Source organism: Schistocerca serialis, chromosome 7 (assembly GCF_023864345.2).
Source record: "Schistocerca serialis cubense isolate TAMUIC-IGC-003099 chromosome 7, iqSchSeri2.2, whole genome shotgun sequence".
NCBI classification, from domain to species: domain Eukaryota; kingdom Metazoa; phylum Arthropoda; class Insecta; order Orthoptera; family Acrididae; genus Schistocerca; species Schistocerca serialis.
Genome location: NC_064644.1, coordinates 161,488,375 through 161,506,436, shown reverse-complemented (window position 1 = coordinate 161,506,436; position 18,062 = coordinate 161,488,375). Strand labels below are relative to the sequence as shown.

The window sequence follows — 18,062 nt, the reverse complement described above, 5'->3', positions numbered from 1 at the left end:
TGTTTGCAATTCTCCTCTAGATGTTTCCCTGATGAATCTAAATAAATCACAATTGAACAGTTTTATAAAATTTTTGAACGTAATAAGTACTGATTATAAGTAACAGTAAAATTATAAGCTACGATTGAAATTTGTAAGGTTTGTAATTTCCAAGCGCGCTTACCGAATACTGTGCTACACATTAGCAATGTTATACGCGAGAAAAATCTGCTGGAAATACAACTATCAAACGAAGCAACACAAGGGACAGGTTTCTTACACATATTTTTCTTCGGTAATTAATTGTTTCTACCGAACATGAAATAGGGTCGATAGATTTATTAGAAGCGGCTGTGGTTTGTCATTTTCAAGCTCATGTCGAATACCGTGGCACACACAAACAATATTTCAACAATCTTGTTCGTCAGAAGTATTGCTTATGTGTGCCACGGCATTTCGTATGTATACTTGAGGCCGGCTGCGGTGGTCGAGCGGTTCTAGGCGCTTTAGTACGGAATCACGCGGCTGCTACAGTCGCAGGTTCGAATCCTGCCTCGGTCATTGATGTGTGTGATGTCCTTAGGTTAGTTAGGTTTAAGTAGTTCTAAGTCTAGGGAACTGATGACCTCAGATGTTAAGTCCCATAGTGCTTAGAGACATTTGAACCATTTTTTTGTATACTTGAAAATGACAAACAGTCGAAATTACAATAGTAGCTAATAAATGTATTGATGCTCATATGCAGTATGTATAGTGTCAAGAAAAGTAGATTGTTTTAAATAGAGTAAAATGTCACTCAAAAGAAAAGAAAAACATTGTTAACATCAGTAGGGAGTCAGTATTTTTAGAACCATTAAATCAGCATTTATGTTTGATTGATGTGGTCGAAGAAACCAAACACGGAGGTAATCGATATCGTCGATTAGGGAAAATTGGGGAAGGAAGTCGGCCGCGCGCTTCCAAAGGAACCATCCCAGAATTTGCCTGAAGTGATTTAGGGAAATCGTCATCCTCCCGAATGCGAATCCTGTGTGCTAACCACTGCGCCATCTCACTCGGTCAGCATTTAGACTCCTCGTTTATTATTTTGTCATAGTACTGACTTTGTAAAATTTTTATGAAAATTTCGCAACAAACTTTTATTTCTGCATTAAACTAAGCGTTTCATTATGTTTGTCATTATCAGCTGCTTTACGTGAAAGTATGCTACTGTTTGTTAAGAGTAAAACACTCACAAGCAGTGTTCTGCAACACGACGCGATAAGAGAACAAGTAGAATAGCAGAACGTTGATAAGTTATTTAAATGGCAGAGAGGTGGCGTGCACATTGGCTCAACAGCGCCCTCCTTTGTGTGACCGGACAGGTCAGGGCTGTGCATCGCTAATTCAGTGCGGAGCAGTCATACGAATTGATAACATGTAAGCAAGTGCCACTATGTCTCGCCGACATCCCAGGGTGGAACATCGGCAACTGAGTGGTCTGAATGATTGGTCTCCAGTATCTGGGTCCATCGTTGCGTGACATTGCGGCTCGTACAGGGCATGCTGATTCAACACAGAGGCGTATGTTGAGCCTGTGGAGAGAATAGGGCCGTACACAGCTCCGACGGGGAATTGGACGAGGCAATGTGACCAAAGCGCGAAATGACGGCCATCTCGTCTGCTTGCCCGAAGCGGGCAGAAAAGCTTTGTCAACAGTGTTGGGGCGACGTTGGAGAGTGCAACGGGTGTGGGCATGTCTGCGACGATGGTTCGACGCCGTCTTCTGAGGGCTGGACTGGTTGCATGCATGGCATTGCATCGGCTTCCTCTGACCAGAACCCACCAATATCGAGGACTGCAATGGACATGTGAACTTTGACATTGATATGTTGAGTGCTAAAATATAGTGTTTTCGGGTGAATCCCACTTCAACTTGTTCTACAGTGATGGCCGCTTAGGAGTTTGACGCTACCGTGATGAACGCAATTGGGCAGAATGTATTGTTGAGCGGCATACGAGTAAACCCCATTGCCTGTAAGACACGATCTCGCCTCTTACAGCTTGAGGAACAGATAGCACTGCATCAGAAAGGTTTTACAGCTCGAGGAACTGCCCCTTTTTCAGGCCGTTCCACTTGACATATTTCAACAGTAAAACGCCCGGCCACATGTGGCGATGAATGTGCAAGTCTTCATCGAAGAAGAAGCCCGCTCGCCTGACATGTCGCCCATCAAACATGTCTGGGATATTGTCGGTCGGCAACTTGTTCGTTCTGGTCCTCCCGCAGTCACAGTTGTTGTTTTGTGGACGCGCCTACAAACCGTGTGGCAGAGTATTTCCCATCACCATAATCAGGTGCTCTTTGATTCCACGTCACGATCTCTAGCAGCTTTGAATGCAGCACGTAGTGGCGCTTCTCCGTGCTGAATTCCCACAGTCACAGTGCATGCACAGGTCTGTAATGCTAATGATTTGTGTAGTGTCATGTCCCTAATCAGTGGATTAAACGTCATTGTGATCACATCTCTCGGTCTTGATGTTCCACTTTTTTCCAGACAGTAGTGTAATTACCGTATTGTGACCATCGCGCAACCAGTGAGTATTCTTTTCTACTTTTCATGAACTTCGGCATTTTATACCTGACTGCACTTGCTGTTTGTGTTATGTAACATACTAAATGATTACCCAGCCTTGGTCCATCACGTATTACCCTAATTTCTCAGAACTCATAGACATATGGATAAGATTTGTAGCATATTTCGTTGCCTGTAAAACTAGTAGATGCAGCTATGACATTTCTTTTTGGCTGAACTGCAACATTATTATTTAGATACAGTACAATCAGAATATGAACACAGTGCTGCTGACTAACGATTCATCTTCGTTTTGCTATGAAGAGTTTTCTGCGTAATGAAATAACTGAGCTACCTCCCCCATTAACATATAGTCCGTTTAACCTGCTTCCATTGGCAAGATCGCCAATGAAAACTTGTACGCCAGCACTCTACTAGGGGTAGTCGGTTCGAATCCTAACGTTGGAAAAAATTTATACTTCCAGTATTTGGTAGAGAAAGATGAGTTCCTGATGAGAAGGCTTTGCGCTAGGATGCTGGATTAAATTCCAAACTTGTCTGCAGCCTCTCACATATGACACCCACTCTTTCTGGTGATTCGTCTTGCGAATGGGGACGTCTGTATCAGAAACCCCCTGATCGTATTCGAGAGGATTGTGATTCCCAGTATACGTAAACCTCCTTACTGTGGGCGTTACAGTGGATTCGAACCCGCGGCCTTGCCTTTCGTGGGCAATGGTTAAACTGTCCAGGCACGACTAATACTCCTGGGAAAAAGTATGTAGCCATATGGGTGTTGTTGGTCATTCTAGCCTCATCAATCGCAAATTTCGGGATCCAAAGGGAGACTAACGAACTCCTCTCAGTCGGTGAAGAGTGTAAAAACCTCATCTGGGCTGAAAACAGCTACAACCTGCACAGCATATCTTCAGGTCCCAGAAAAATCTAAAAATTGCTTTGAACCTGAAAAAGAAACGTACAATTGCTCATTGCAGTAACTTCATGCTGCAACATCTTCCTAAGGACAGCTCACCGAACTGGAGCTGGTGACGAACGCCTGCTTACAAGTGGACACATGTTTGTCGTAGCGAGCCTGAATACTGTATCTCTAAAATCCACCAAAAATAAACGAAAAATATATCTACTCAAGAAAGCAGATGAAATTTCGCTTGAGAGATAATCTCCACTCCCTCCAAAATTAACAATGTAAATGTAGACCATAAATGGTTTGAATTCAAAGACATAGAATCAACAGCAATTGAGAGATTTACACCAAATAAATTAACAAACGACGGAGCTGATCCCCCATGATACACAAAATATCACGGAACATTGTTGCAGAACAACGAAAAAAGCATGTCAGATTTAAATAAAAGCAAAACCTACAACATTGGCGATCTTTTACAGATGCTCGAAATTTAGCGCGGGGTTCAGTGCGAGAAGTTTATACTTGTTACCGAAACGGAACTTTGCCTTGAAACTTGGCAGCAAGTGCTCAGACGTTCAGGTCGTATGTAAAGTATGCTTGCGGCAAGACACAATCAGTGCCTTCTCTTGCCGATAGCAATGGATATACCATCGATGATAGTGCTGCAAAAACTGAGCTATTAAACACAGCCTTTCGAAATTCTTTCGCTAAAGAAGACGAAGTATCTATTCCAGCATTCGAAACAAGAACAGCTGCCAACATGAGTAACTTAGAAGTAAATAATCTCGGAGAAGTGAGGAAACTTAAATCACTTTACAAAAACAAGTCTTCCGGTGCAGACTGTACACTAGTTGGTTCGTTTCAGAATGTGTTGATGCAATAGCTCCGTACTTAATAATCATACACAATCGTTCGCTCGAAGAAAGATCCGTGTCCAAAGACTCGAAAGTTGTAGGAGTCACACTAATGTTCAAGAAAGGCAATAGGAGTAATCCACTACATTACAGACCATATCATTAACGTCGACATGCAGCAGGTTTTCGGAAGATATATTGTGTTCGAAAAGTGTGAATTACCTCGAGGAGAACGGTCTACTGACACATAGTCAAAGACACATAGTCAACTGGTATTTGGGAAACACCGTTTTTGTGAAATACGAGTAGCTCTTTACTCAAATGAATTGCTGAGTGCTATCGACAAAGGACTTCAAATTGATTCAGTGTTTCTAGATTTCCAGAAGGATTTGACACAGTACCTCACAGGCGGCTTGTAATAAAACTGCGTGCTTATAGAAGATTGTCTTACTTATGTCACTGTATTCCTGATTTCCTGTCAGAAAGGTGACAGTTCATAGTAACTGACGGAATGCCATCGAGTTAAACAGAAGTGATTTCTGGCGTTCCCCATGACAGTGTTATAGGCCTTCTGTTGTTCCTTATCTGTATAAACGATTTAAGAGACAATCAGAGAGGCCATCTTAGGGTGTTTGCAGATGATGCTGTCGTTTACCGACTAGTAAAGTCATCAGAAGATCAAAACAATAGATACCTGTATGGTGAAAATTGGCAAATGACCATAAATAATGAAAAGTGTGAGGTCATCCAAACAAGCGCTAAAAGGAATTCGTTAAACTTCGGTTACACGATAAATGAATTAAATCCAGGGGCCGTAAATTCAACTAAATAGCTAGGACTTACAATGACGAACAACTTATATTGGAAAGAACACACAGAAAATGTTATGGGGGAGGCAAACCAAAGACAGAGTTTTATTGGCAGAAGACTTAGAAATGTAACAGATCTACTAAAGGACTGCCTACACTACTCTTGTCCGTCCCCTTTTGGAGTACTGTTGCGCGGTGTGGGATCCTTACCAGAGAAGATTAATTGAGTACATCGAGCAAGTTCATAGAAAGGCAGCACGTTTTGTGTTATCGAGATATAGGGGAGAGAGTCTCACTGACATGATAAAGGATTTGGGAGGACATCATTAAAAGAAAGGCGTTTATCGTTGCGACGGGAACTTCTCACGAAATTTAATCACCAACTTCCTCCTCCTAACGCGAAAATATTTTGTTGACGACGACCTACATGGGGAGAAACGATCATAATAATACTGTAAGCAAACGAGAATTCGCACGGAAAGATACAGCTGTTGGTTTTTTTCCGCACACTGTTCGAGACTGGAATAACAGAATTGTTGTAAAGGTGGTTCGATGAACCCTCTGCCAGCCACCTAAGGGCGATTTGTAGTGTAGCCATATTGATATACTATATATTTGTGACTCTCGTCATTTTGATCACCTTTCACCATCTGTTTTCCTTATGCTGACTACCTGAAGACAAGCGCAGTGATCTTCGCACTCTGTTTACTTTACCGTCCGATCAATTTATGCACGATTATATCTGCTCGGTCGTAACACCATTACCTGAATAGCCCGTTCGAGCAAAGCCCATTGTGTCTGGCTCCATCATATGGCCGACTTCTCTACATGCTGCTCGGTAGTAGGAACATGACCTACATCACAATAGCAGATAAATAACAGAGATTAAAAATCTCTCAGAAAAACAACGATTTCTGTCCAAGTATTTGGAGGCACTCCTTACTCCATTAGAGCTCATGGATATTAGATGTTTCCCACATTCCAAATACGAGGCAGTTGACCTGAAATTCCCCTTCTCAGAGATTGGTAAGTCATTATGTTTTGTACACTTACTCATTCTTACTTTTGAGCTCTTCACTGTCACTATTATTATCATTATTATTATTGTTATTACTACACTGTGGACCATTAAGATTGCAACATCAATAAGGAAACTTTACTTACTGTGCTTATACAGTATCGGTGGAAAAATGCTTGTATCGGAGCACAAAAATCCGAATATGTTCCGGTGTATTTAAAGACTCTGACTGAAATGTGGGATACCAGCTGCCTCATTCTACCTTCCTCAGCGCATTTAAAAAATTACCCTGAAATTTTGGCGTGTGAACATATTCGCGCTCTTTTTAACATGCAACTCGCTTCAAACTCCCAAAAGTCCCCTAACTGTAACTAATTCACACACACTAGCCCACCGCTGTAAGTCGCCCACACAAATCCGCTCCCAGTTGCTCTTTCTCACTCACTCATTCAGCCCAAACTGACTGTCACTGTCTCTTCGAGTCTGTTACTGTCTCCTGTGTCACAGCCACAGTTCCCTACGTCCTGTCGTGCTACTATATCTCCTCACTGTCACTGTTTCCTTCTTGCTCTCTCTTGCTGCTAATATCTCATTCCTTCCTTCCTGCTGCTAATATCTCTTCTCACTGTCACTATCCCTCTATCCTCGTTGTCACTGTAATATACTCTGTCTCTCATTATCACTGGCACTCATCTACTTCCACTTCTTCTCTCTTTTTATTCTCCTCCTGCCCCCTCCCCCCCACCCTCAGTGGCACTGTCTCCTCCACGCTTTTCCCAGCGCTGTTCTATCACTGCCAACTATGTTTCAATGCCACTTTGTCCTCCTCTTCCTCTCACACTGCCATTCTCTCTTTCGCACTGTTTACTGTCTACCAGTATTTATTACTTTTGCCGCGCGGAATTAGCCGAGCGGTCTGAGGCGCTGCAGTCATGGACTGTACGGCTGGTCCCGGCGGAGGTTCGAGTCCTCCCTCGGGCATGGGTGTGTATGTTTGTCCTTAGGATGATTTAGGATAAGTATTGTGTAAGCTTAGGGACTGATGACCTTAGCAGTTAAGTCCCATGAGATTTAAAAAAAAAATTACTTTTCCGTATCTTTGCCAATACCACTGTCTTCTTCTCTCTCAGCATAAGACAGGGTGAATATGTCTACATGCCAAAATTTTTGGGAAAGTTATTAAAGGTACTAAGGAACATAAAACGAGGCAGCTGATATCCTGCTTTTCAGTCACAGTCCTTTAGATAAACGGTATAATATTCGTACTTTTAGCGCTCCTTAGGAGCATTTTTCCGCTGGTTCCCTTCTTTTCCTTGCTGCTGCAGGGCATGTAACTCATATGAAAAGAAATTTATTAGTCAGAAGAATTTAGATAGTTTACTTATGTGAAACTGGAATAACATAAAACTAATTTTACACCTCAGACCGGATTTGACGTGCAACATAATTTTGCATATGCTTTAGTACTAGAGCATGGGGCTCCCAGACGATTACGAAGACATTTTACAGCATATTTTTCCGCGCTGCATCACTTCATAAACTACGTTTTGGCCTCACGTCGGATTTTACGTGCGTTTTCTACGTGCACGTGAAGAGTAACTTTGAACCACTGTATCTGGGAAACGGGTAAAGATATGAAGAAAATTTTCAAGGATGTTCGAGACCAGGATCTTAGAAACACATCGTAAAACTACTGCTCTGTGCATGCGCGGCTTTGTTTAGGTACCCAAACAACAACTATTTGGGATGTGTATCGATAAGGGATAAAGATTTTTGAAAAAGATTTCAGCCATTTGCTGTGCATTGTCTTGTTGGAATCCTCGGCTGAGTTTTGGTCCGATAGTGACAGCGAAAATATAGAAAACACACGTTTGTGGCGTTTTCCGAGGAACCGCTCATGAATTACTGGTGCTTCGTAAGTCCCGTCAGATCCACAGTAGATCACATCAAATTCAAGAAGAATCAGCCACTTTGCTCCATTTGCCTAAGCGGGAGGTAGTGTGTAATATTCACAGTTTGACCTTGTACTGTAGGATAGTGAAGCTAAGATAATCCTTCTATTGGGCATACAAATGGTGCCTAGCTAAAGGGCTATCCAAACCACCTTTTTTTAGCACCAGTAGAAGCCGAGGTATGAGCGCCGGAAAATTCTGTTTCTGTGCGAGGCGTTGTGGGACATATTAGGTACACATGCCGTCGCATGCACACAGATAGTAGGAAGAAAACTTGATTTCATTTGTAGCTGATTTGCGGTGTACGGCGTACGACATTTAATACCCATAACTACCACGTCTGGAAGCAACGACGACTCTAATCCAGTCGCACATGAAGTCGAACTGAACTTGGATGGCAGATGCAGGTGTAGGAGTCCGTAGTGCTTCAACGGTACGCTGTAGTCCATCAGTTGTAGTAGCTGACAGTTGGTGGTGTACCAGTCTCTCAATGAGATCTGGATGACATGCTGTCTATGGAAACAGTTGAACATCGTCTACATTGAGGTAGGTCGGGATAGCACGGTGTACATGCGGTCTTACATTACCTACATCTACATCATAAAACGCAAGCCATCAAACAGTGTGGCGGAGGGTACTTCCGGCATCACTAACTGACCCCCCTCCCCCTGCTTTGGTCCAGTGGCGACTGGTGCGTGGGAAGAATAATTGTCGGCGAGTGTACTGGCTCTAATTTCTCAAATTTTCTCGTCGTGGTCATAAAGCGAAATGTATGTGGGAGAAAGTAATTTGTTGTCCACGTTCTCGAAATTTCAGTAGTATACCCCTTCATGACGCAGAATGCCTCTCTTATAATGTCTGCCAATGTAATTTGTTGGTCATTTCGCTGATAAACGATGGTGTGACGAAACGCTCAGCTCTTTGTTGGGTCTTCTCTATTTCTTCCATCGGTCCTGCTTGGTAAGGATCCTATACTGATGAGCAGCACTCAAGAATCGGTCCAACAAGCGTGTTATAAGCCATTTCCTTCGTAGATGGGTAACATTTACTTAAGATTCTTCCTATGAATCCCAGTCTGGTACCTGCTTTTCTTACTATTAAATTTTTGTGATCATTCCTCTCTGGATAGTTACTCCTAGATATTTTACCATAGATATTGTTTCCAATAGTTTCTCATCAGAGGTATAGTTACACATTAGTGAATTTCCTTTCCTCTACATGCGCAAAGCGTTACATTCATTTACGTTCAGGCTCAAGTGTCAGAGACTGCACCGTTCATCAATCCTCTGCAGCTCATTCTGCAAATCGACACTGTCTTCTGGCGTTGCTACTTTGTTATAGACAACCGCATCATCTGCGGACAGTATTAAAGATCATCCAACACCTACTAGATTGTCTACATACACTGTAAACAATAAGATCGTTTCCGTAAATTTACTTCTGTCGATTTTGTTTCGTTAAGGGCGCAATGTTGAGTCGTATCTGCAAGGAAGTCTTGAATTCCGTATAAATGTGGTCCGATACTCGATAAGCTCGTTTTTTCGGTAAATGGCAGTGCAAGACTGTGTCAAATGCATTCCTAAAGTCAAGGAACACGGCATCTACCTGAGTACCGTCGTCTACAACGCTATGTATCTCATGGAGAAACAGAGCAAGCTATCACAAGAACTCTGTATCCGGAATCCATGTAGATTTTTGTAAATAAGATTTTCGTTCTTACAAGACCGTCATAGTTTTTGAGCATAAAACATGATGTTCAAACGCAATGTCAAGGGCACCTCATAGGGCAAAGCCGCCAGCCTTGAAGAAGTCAGAGATGTAACGGCTTCTATCCACATTTGCGATTATGCGAACTAGAGGTGACTGTGTTCTGTACTCAATGGAACCTCATGCAATTACGCCAGGCACTGGGCCTATGATTGATGCAATCTGGAGTCGTTCATTTACCTCGGAGTCTGTGCACACTTTTATGTGCATCTTAATGTTTACACAGAATGGGAACTTATCTGAAAAGTCGATGTGGTGTCATTCCCATGTCCAGTGTTTGTCGTTTGGTTGCACCACCGTCGGCGCGTCACTTTCTCCTTTCCCCTCAAGGAAAGTTTGGTCGCTGCGGTGACAATCCGTCATACTCCAGATGTTCCACCGTTCGGGTGGGAACTTACGTTACTGCAAGCCTCAACAATTGTCTCCGTGGCGAGACTCCGTGGTGCTCCAGACGTCCCACTGTCCATTTACAAACGTAAGACTGCAAGCCCCAACGACGGTCCCCGTGGTGACAGTCTGTGGTGTTCTAGACCTCCCACTGCCCATGTGGAATTTATGTTACAGCAAATTAGCCCATTTCCTGACTCAAGTTACGAGACGTGGCTTTTCGATCCTACACGGCCGACAGAAAAGTAAGTGTCCTTTTGGCCGCTAGTAATGTCGGTTCGCTGACTTCCTGCCTGGAGCTGAGTATGAGCTTCCTGAATGGGCTGATTCCATATTTGCACGACAATCGTTGGATCCCTACTAACGTTAGCAGTACTACTGCGGAACGACAAGAAGGCGAAAATCCTACAGCTGTCGAATTTTGATACGTGCCTGTAGATGTTACTTATTCCTACTCGAGGAATAACACTATCGTTTCACAAGTAAACAACATTGTAATGCAATTTCTCAATGAGAAAACCGCTACGCAAATTTTCCTTGTATACAGAACATCGCTTAATCCCACCTACTTCCTGCAGCTGCACTGTAATGCTAATCTTTGGCATATTCACTACAAGCCAATTTTAATTTAGTTCCGTGCAATTTTCATAGTATCGCAATTTTAATGACCAGCAGTTTCTTCGTCTTTTATGTACGAGCTGCATTTATACAAGAAGGGTATTCAGTAAGTACTGTAACACGTATTGTTCTCGGCCAGTTTCGGTTGAACGAATCCGGAATGTCTTGTGGGATATTCCGCTTCAGCCCCTGTAGTTTCATGAAGTTCCGATAGGTGGCGGCGCTATACGTAACCTTCAAAATGTTGTCTGTAACGGAGGTGGGTTTTGAGTAGAAAAAACAGAACATCACATATATTCATAGGCGTTTGCAGAATGTCTGCAGAGACCTACCAGAGAACAAAAGCATGGTGATTCGTTAGGTGAGGCATCTGTCATCATTGCAGCGAGGTCGCGCAAACCCGTCCGACCTCCGGCGTGCCGGCCGGTCGCACACCGCTATGACTCCTGTATGGTGTTCGTCGCCATAAAAGTTCAAAGGAGCTTCTCCTTCTCCGTAACAACGCAAGGCCTTCCACAAGTCTGCGTACCAGAGTGGAAATCACAAAACTTCACTGGACTGGTCTTCCTCAGCCACCGCACAGCCCCGATGCCGCACCTTCCGACTTCCATCTGTTTGTCCCAATGAAGGATGCACTCCATGAGAAGCAGTGCATGGATGATGGGGAGGTTATTGATGCAGCAAGACGTTGGCTACGAAGTCGACTATTCATGTTGCAGCTGAGACAATTGCGCATGCCATACCAGCAAGGTGATTATGTAGAGCAATAGGATCTTGTAGCTAAAAGAGTGGGAAAAAAGTATGGTGTATTGGAATCCTGAATAAAATCTTGCTATCGGAAATAATAAACGTGTCGTATTACTCAGTTTATTTCCTTTCTTCCTGCTTCCTTTCCTTCCACATTTCTCTCATCATTTCCCATTCTCTGTTCTTTCTTCAGTTCAAAAGCCTCACGCGTTTGTAGGGTTTTTCACGGAAACCTTTGAAATCTTCCAGATCCTTTCTGAGTGGCAGTCTTTTCTCGATATCCTGTGGGGAAATTCGGAGTCCATTTACGTCCCCTTACAGTTATTCTACATCATGTGTTACTCATTTGCGGTTTACCGAAATAAGTGTTTTTGTCAGTCTGTCAGGATTCATGAGCGGTGTAGCATTGGGTACAAGAACCAGTCTTGAGCCCGATATTGATATCATTTCGGAAATCCTGAAATCAGCATCTCGCTTTCTTATCTGCGGCGTCATATTGCAGCTGAGACAATTGCGCATGTCATACCAGTTTCAGCGCGTCATTATTTACATGGCTGTTGTCGGAATCATAATAGATGGCCACGTACCCAGACATAGTAGGGGAGGTCAATGCACGTTCTCCTTCCTCTGTTACATTTGTCTCTGGGTATTCGGTGGCTGTAAATACAGAAACAGTATTCAAATTTGATTTCGGTCAAATCGTTGGCCCCTGATGTACGGTACGCTCCTCCCATGTTGTGTAACCACTGAGATATTCACGTCGAGAATGTACCATGAATACTTCGATTCGAAAAAAGAAAAAAAAAAAAAACCAGTCGCGCCTGTGTCAGCTTTGGAGGATAACAACGTCTTGATGTCAGGACAATGTCGACTATCGTGAAAAAAACACGCAAAGAAAGACACGCTTTCCGAACATGCCTTGAAGGTCCAACGATACCGACCGGTCGCCGTGTCATCCCCAGACCTTAGGCGTCACTGAATGCGCGTATGGCCGGCCGGAGTGACCGTGCGGTTCCAAGCGCTACAATTTGGAACCGAGCGACCGCTGCGGTCGCAGGTTCGAATCCTGCCTCGGGCATGCATGTGTGTGATGTCCTTAGGTTAGTTAGGTTTAATTAGTTCTAAGTTCTAGGCGACTGATGACCTCAGAAGTTAAGTCGCATAGTGCTCAGAGCCATTTGAATGCGCGTGTGGAGGGTATGTGGTTAGCACACAGCTCTCCCGGTCATTGTCAGTTTTAGTGACCGGTGCCGCTACTTCTGAGTCAAGTAGCTCGTCAATTAGCGTTACAAAGGCTGCAGCCCGCTTGTCAACAGCACTCCGCAGACCCGTACGGTGACCCATCCAAATGCTAGTCAAGCCCGACAGCACTTAACTTCGGTGATATGGCGGGAACTGGTATTACCACTGCGGCAGGGGCGTTGGCATCGTGAACAATGTTGTTGTTGTGGTCTTCAGTCCTGAGACTGGTTTGATGCAGCTCTCCATGCTACTCTATCCTGTGCAAGCTTCTTCATCTCCCAGTACCTACTGCAACCTACGTCCATCTGAATCTGCTTAGTGTATTCATCTCTTGACCTCCCTGTACGATTTTTACCCTCCACGCTGCCCTCCAATACTAAATAGGTGACCCCTTGATACCTCAGAACATGTCCTACCAACCGATCCCTTCTTCTAGTCAAGTTGTGCCATAAACTCCTCTTCTCCCCAATTCTATTCAATACCTTCGCATAGTTATGTGATCTACCCATCTAATCTTCATCATTCTTCTGTAGCACCACATTTCGAAAGCTTCTATTCTCTTCTTGTCTAAACTATTTATCGTACATGTTTCACTTCCATACATGGCTACACTCCATATAAATACTTTCAGAAACGACTTCCTGACACTTAAATCTATACTCGATGTTAACAAATTTCTCTTCTTCAGGAACACTTTCCCTGCCATTGCCAGTCTACATTTTATATCTTCTCTACTTCGACAATCATCAGTTATTTTCCTCCCCAAATAGCAAAACTCCTTTACTACTGTAAGTGTCTCATTTCCTAATCTAATTCCCTCAGCATCACCCGACTTAATTTGGCTGCATTCCATTACCCTCGTTTTGCTTTTGTTGATGTTCATCTTATATCCTTCTTTCAAGACATTGTCCATTCCGTTCAACTGCTCTTCCAAGTCCCTTGCTATCTCTGGAGGAACTACAAAGTTTTTATTTCTTCTCCATGAATTTTAATACCTACTCCGAATTTTTCTTTTGTTTCCTTTACTGCTTGTTCAATATGCAGATCGTGAACAATAGCAGATAGAAAAATCATAGTGCAGCAGATCACTCACCAAGACAATGGTGGACGACAAGTACGAATCAGAAGCCCTGCTGTCGAAACAAACTATCTGCCTATCAGCCTCGGTAGGCACGAGGTCAGCACAGCAGATTGCCTACCGAAAGGGTCCGAGTTCGAGTTCTGCTCGGGACGGCATTTTTCTCCGCTCGGGATCTGCATGTTGTGTTGTCGTTTCCTTTGTATCGCCGTAACTGACAAGATCATAGTCGCCAATCGTATCATCTTTCCATTACTGCGATGGGTGAATGGGCATGAACAGAAAGCCAATAAACTGAAATAAAAAAGAAAACTCTCAGCAAAAGGGTACAGAAATCGCCATTCACACGTTTGGTCACCACGCGTCTCAGTGGACACAGGAATAAGCATGGTCGGTGGAACAGCGTCGCTGGTGGTTCGAAGCATGAAAATAAAATTACAGAATGGTGGCATACACTGTAAACTATTAAGATGATGTATCCTGCTTACTAATATGGTTCCGTTCAGGCATGAGTTATTCTCGAGGAAGGTGTGAGTTTGAAGGGTGGGGAGTGGAGGGGGACAGAGGCAGAGGTACAGGAAGAAGGGGGGAAAAGATAGATGGGGGCATTTACATGGGCGAATTGAGGTCCCTGCCACAATATCTTGCTGGAGTTTCATACAGAGATCTTCTGTCTGTTGCTTCGCCTAGAGTAAGAAAGTAGATCACCCATACCTCCAACTAGTTTGGACAGAAAGGTTTGAGGTACAGTCTGCTCACATGAGGATGTGGCCACACAGATCATCTTATCTCAGCCGTACTGATCACACTTGAGATGCTGCAGAGCAAGATGTCTCCGCCTTGAATACGGCTTCAACCAGTGATCGTGACGTGAGGGTGCTAACCGAACAATCATAGAGCAATTTGGCTCCCCACCATTTTTGGTGTCTTGTAGAGTCTGTGCCACAATACGTCGCCATCGTCATCTGGGAGAAAGAGGGTGTTTCAGACTGGTAAGTAAAATTCAATCCAAACAGGCCTTGAAGGCCCAATGTTACCAACCGACCACCGTGTCGTCCTCAGCTATTAAGCGTCACAGGATACGGAGGGGCATGTGGTCAGCACTCCGCTCTCCCGGCCGTTATCAGTTGACGAGACCAGAGCTGCTACCTCTCAATTAAGTAGTTTCTAAATTTGCCCCACAAGGGCTGAGTGCGTGCCACTTAACAAAAGCGAGGGACCAGACCGTCGCACATCCAAGCACTATTAAATAGGCTTTTCTAATTAAAACACTCTTGTGCGTGCATGTCGTTCTCAAGCAGTACATTGCTTCCGAGAGACAAAGACCCTGCTCAGCACAACATTCTGAAATGGGGAGATTCATTTCCATACATACTGTCATGGCCAAGTCCAAGCTTCATTCTGATGTAGCCAATATATTTTACGGGCTGCTTCTGTGTGATGAGGATATAGAAGATTCTAATGGACGCTGTTCGATGAGCATTTTACGGTCGATCACAGTCGTGATAGGTTGTATTCCGCGCTATAGTACGACAGGTCATCAACTTCGTATGATGACTGACATGTCGTTTGCCTACATCATTCTGTTGGTACCCTCCGTTATAGGTAAGTGGCGGCATAAGTAGTGAAGACGCATGTCCATGGTAGCGATCCTGTAAGCGAAGTCGCTTACCTCATTTAATTGACGATGATCTAATATGAGCCCAGCTTATCTTGAATGAAGAGTTTACATTAAGTTTCTTATGCTAGACAGCGTGGCAGACTCTTGCCACCTAGAATAGTTGTCACTGGAGGCTGACTCGAGACTGTCGAAGTACCGAGTAACCTCCTTGACGATACGAAGTAGATTATGCGTCGTCATGTGCCCTGCATAACGTTCCAATCTGAGATGGAAAACAACGCAAGAGGAGCAAAGCAGCTGTTGAAAGAGAACCAGCTGTGTCAAGGCTGCCATCAGGGCAGTGTTTTCTTGGAACTCTGCCTCAATGGACAACTCATCCCTACTAAATAACCTTTGTTCCTGTCTGGTTACGGATACTTCTTTGCAATACACTCTTTTAAATTTTCGTTTTCCTGATTCAGACTCTGAGATGAATCAAATCTCGGATTGAAACTTCCTGGCAGATTAAAACTGTGTGCCCGACCGAGACTCGAACTCGGGACCTTTGCCTTTCGCGGGCAAGTGCTCTACCAACTGAGCTACCGAAGCAGGACTCACGTCCGGTACTCATAGCTTTACTTCTGCCAGTACCTCGTCTCCTACCTTCCAAACTTTACAGAAGCTCTCCTGCGAACCTTGCAGAACTAGCACTCCTGAAAGAAAGGATATTGCGGAGACATGGCTTAGCCACAACCTGGGGGATGTTTCCAGAATGAGATTTTCACTCTGCAGCGGAGTGTGCGCTGTTCAGGAGTGCTAGTTCTGCAAGGTTCGCAGGAGAGCTTCTGTAAAGTTTGGAAGGTAGGAGACGAGGTACTGGCAGAAGTAAAGCTGTGAGTACCGGACGTGAGTCGTGCTTCGGTAGCTCAGTTGGTAGAGCACTTGCCCGCGAAAGGCAAAGGTCCCGAGTTCGAGTCTCGGTCGGGCACACAGTTTTAATCTGCCAGGAAGTTTCATATCAGCGCACACTCCGCTGCAGAGTGAAAATCTCATTCTGGAAACATCCCCCAGGCTGTGGCTAAGCCATGTCTCCGCAATATCCTTTCTTTCAGGAGTGCTAGTTCTGCAAGGTTCGCAGGAGAGCTTCTGTAAAGTTTGGAAGGTAGGAGACGAGGTACTGGCAGAAGTAAAGCTGTGAGTACCGGACGTGAGTCGTGCTTCGGTAGCTCAGTTGGTAGAGCACTTGCCCGCGAAAGGCAAAGGTCCCGAGTTCGAGTCTCGGTCGGGCACACAGTTTTAATCTGCCAGGAAGTTTCATATCAGCGCACACTCCGCTGCAGAGTGAAAATCTCATTCTTCATACTCCAAATCTCGGATTGTAGAGCATTGACAGGCTTACAGAGCTCTACAAAGACTTTAAATTGAACTGCGAACTTCCTGTAGGTCCTCTGAATCTAGCTAAAGATCTTAGGCAGTAACCCAGTTGTAACACTCGCTCTACTGATCAGCAAGTGATTCGATTATCTGCTACATCTCATTACAACGCGAATGTATTATATTACCTAGAGTACATAAATTTCTTAAACCGGATGCTATTACATAAAAATGAAGAATACATAAGAGAGCAGGATTCATTGGACGGTGATACTTTGGATAAGTGCTTCTGAACTTGTTACAGCACAATGGTTTCATGTGCTCCAATGTTTCAATCATGATTCAAATGGTTGAAATGGCTCTAAGCACTATGGGACTTAACATCTGAGGTCACCAGTCCCCTAGACTTAGAACGACTTAAACCTAACTAATCTAAGGACAAATCACACACATTCATGCCCGAGGCAGGATTCGAACCTGCGACCGTAGCAGCAGCGTGGTTCCGGACTGAAGCGCCTAGAATCGCTCGGCAACAGTGGCCGGCCCGATCATAATTATAGGTGCCCTTCTTTTGAGTGATGATACGAACATCGTTGGGATGACAATACTGCCATCGTCAAACAAATTAAGGCTCATTGAAATAGCAACTAAACCGATTAAGTTTTTGTGGTGGTACGGTCACAAACGCGAGATACTTTAATCCTAAATGACAATACATTCTTCTGCGCAGGGCCACGAAACTGGAATTACACAAATACTTCGATATGTTATGGCCGTATGACAGAAAGATAACTCAATCGATTCGTTAATGGATACTCACAAGGCGAAGATCATTCTTGCCGTGGAGAACAGCGCTCAGATTCTGCGACGCCATACTCTTGTTTCCGACGCTGCTACACTGGGCCCGTATCGTCGGCAGAGTCACGCACACAGAATTACGCAGCCCCGAGAATACATATATATGGCAGTGGTTTATCGTTTCTGACAGTCGGGCGCCTTTCGTAACAACTTACAGCACTCTTGTTGAATATCTTGACTTGGAGGGAGAAACTTGACAGTTTCCAAGGTAATGGTGTTTGTCACGGGGACAAGGTGAGAGAGCTGCAGCGGTTTGCTGATCGGGCTAAGAAACTGTGGCTGATATCGTTACCAGA

At 44.1% G+C, this 18,062-nt stretch overlaps 1 protein-coding gene across 1 annotated transcript in view; it reads right to left on the bottom strand.

The window, feature by feature from the left end:
• Positions 1 to 17,826, bottom strand: part of LOC126412395 (sorbitol dehydrogenase-like) — a 111,053-nt gene extending 93,227 nt beyond the window's left edge. The window contains exon 1 of the mRNA XM_050081973.1: positions 17,729 to 17,826. Within this exon, the coding sequence (XP_049937930.1) occupies positions 17,729 to 17,782 (54 nt within the window). The 5' untranslated portion in view covers positions 17,783 to 17,826. The remainder of the gene's footprint in view (positions 1 to 17,728) is intronic.
• Positions 17,827 to 18,062: the final 236 nt, after the last annotated feature.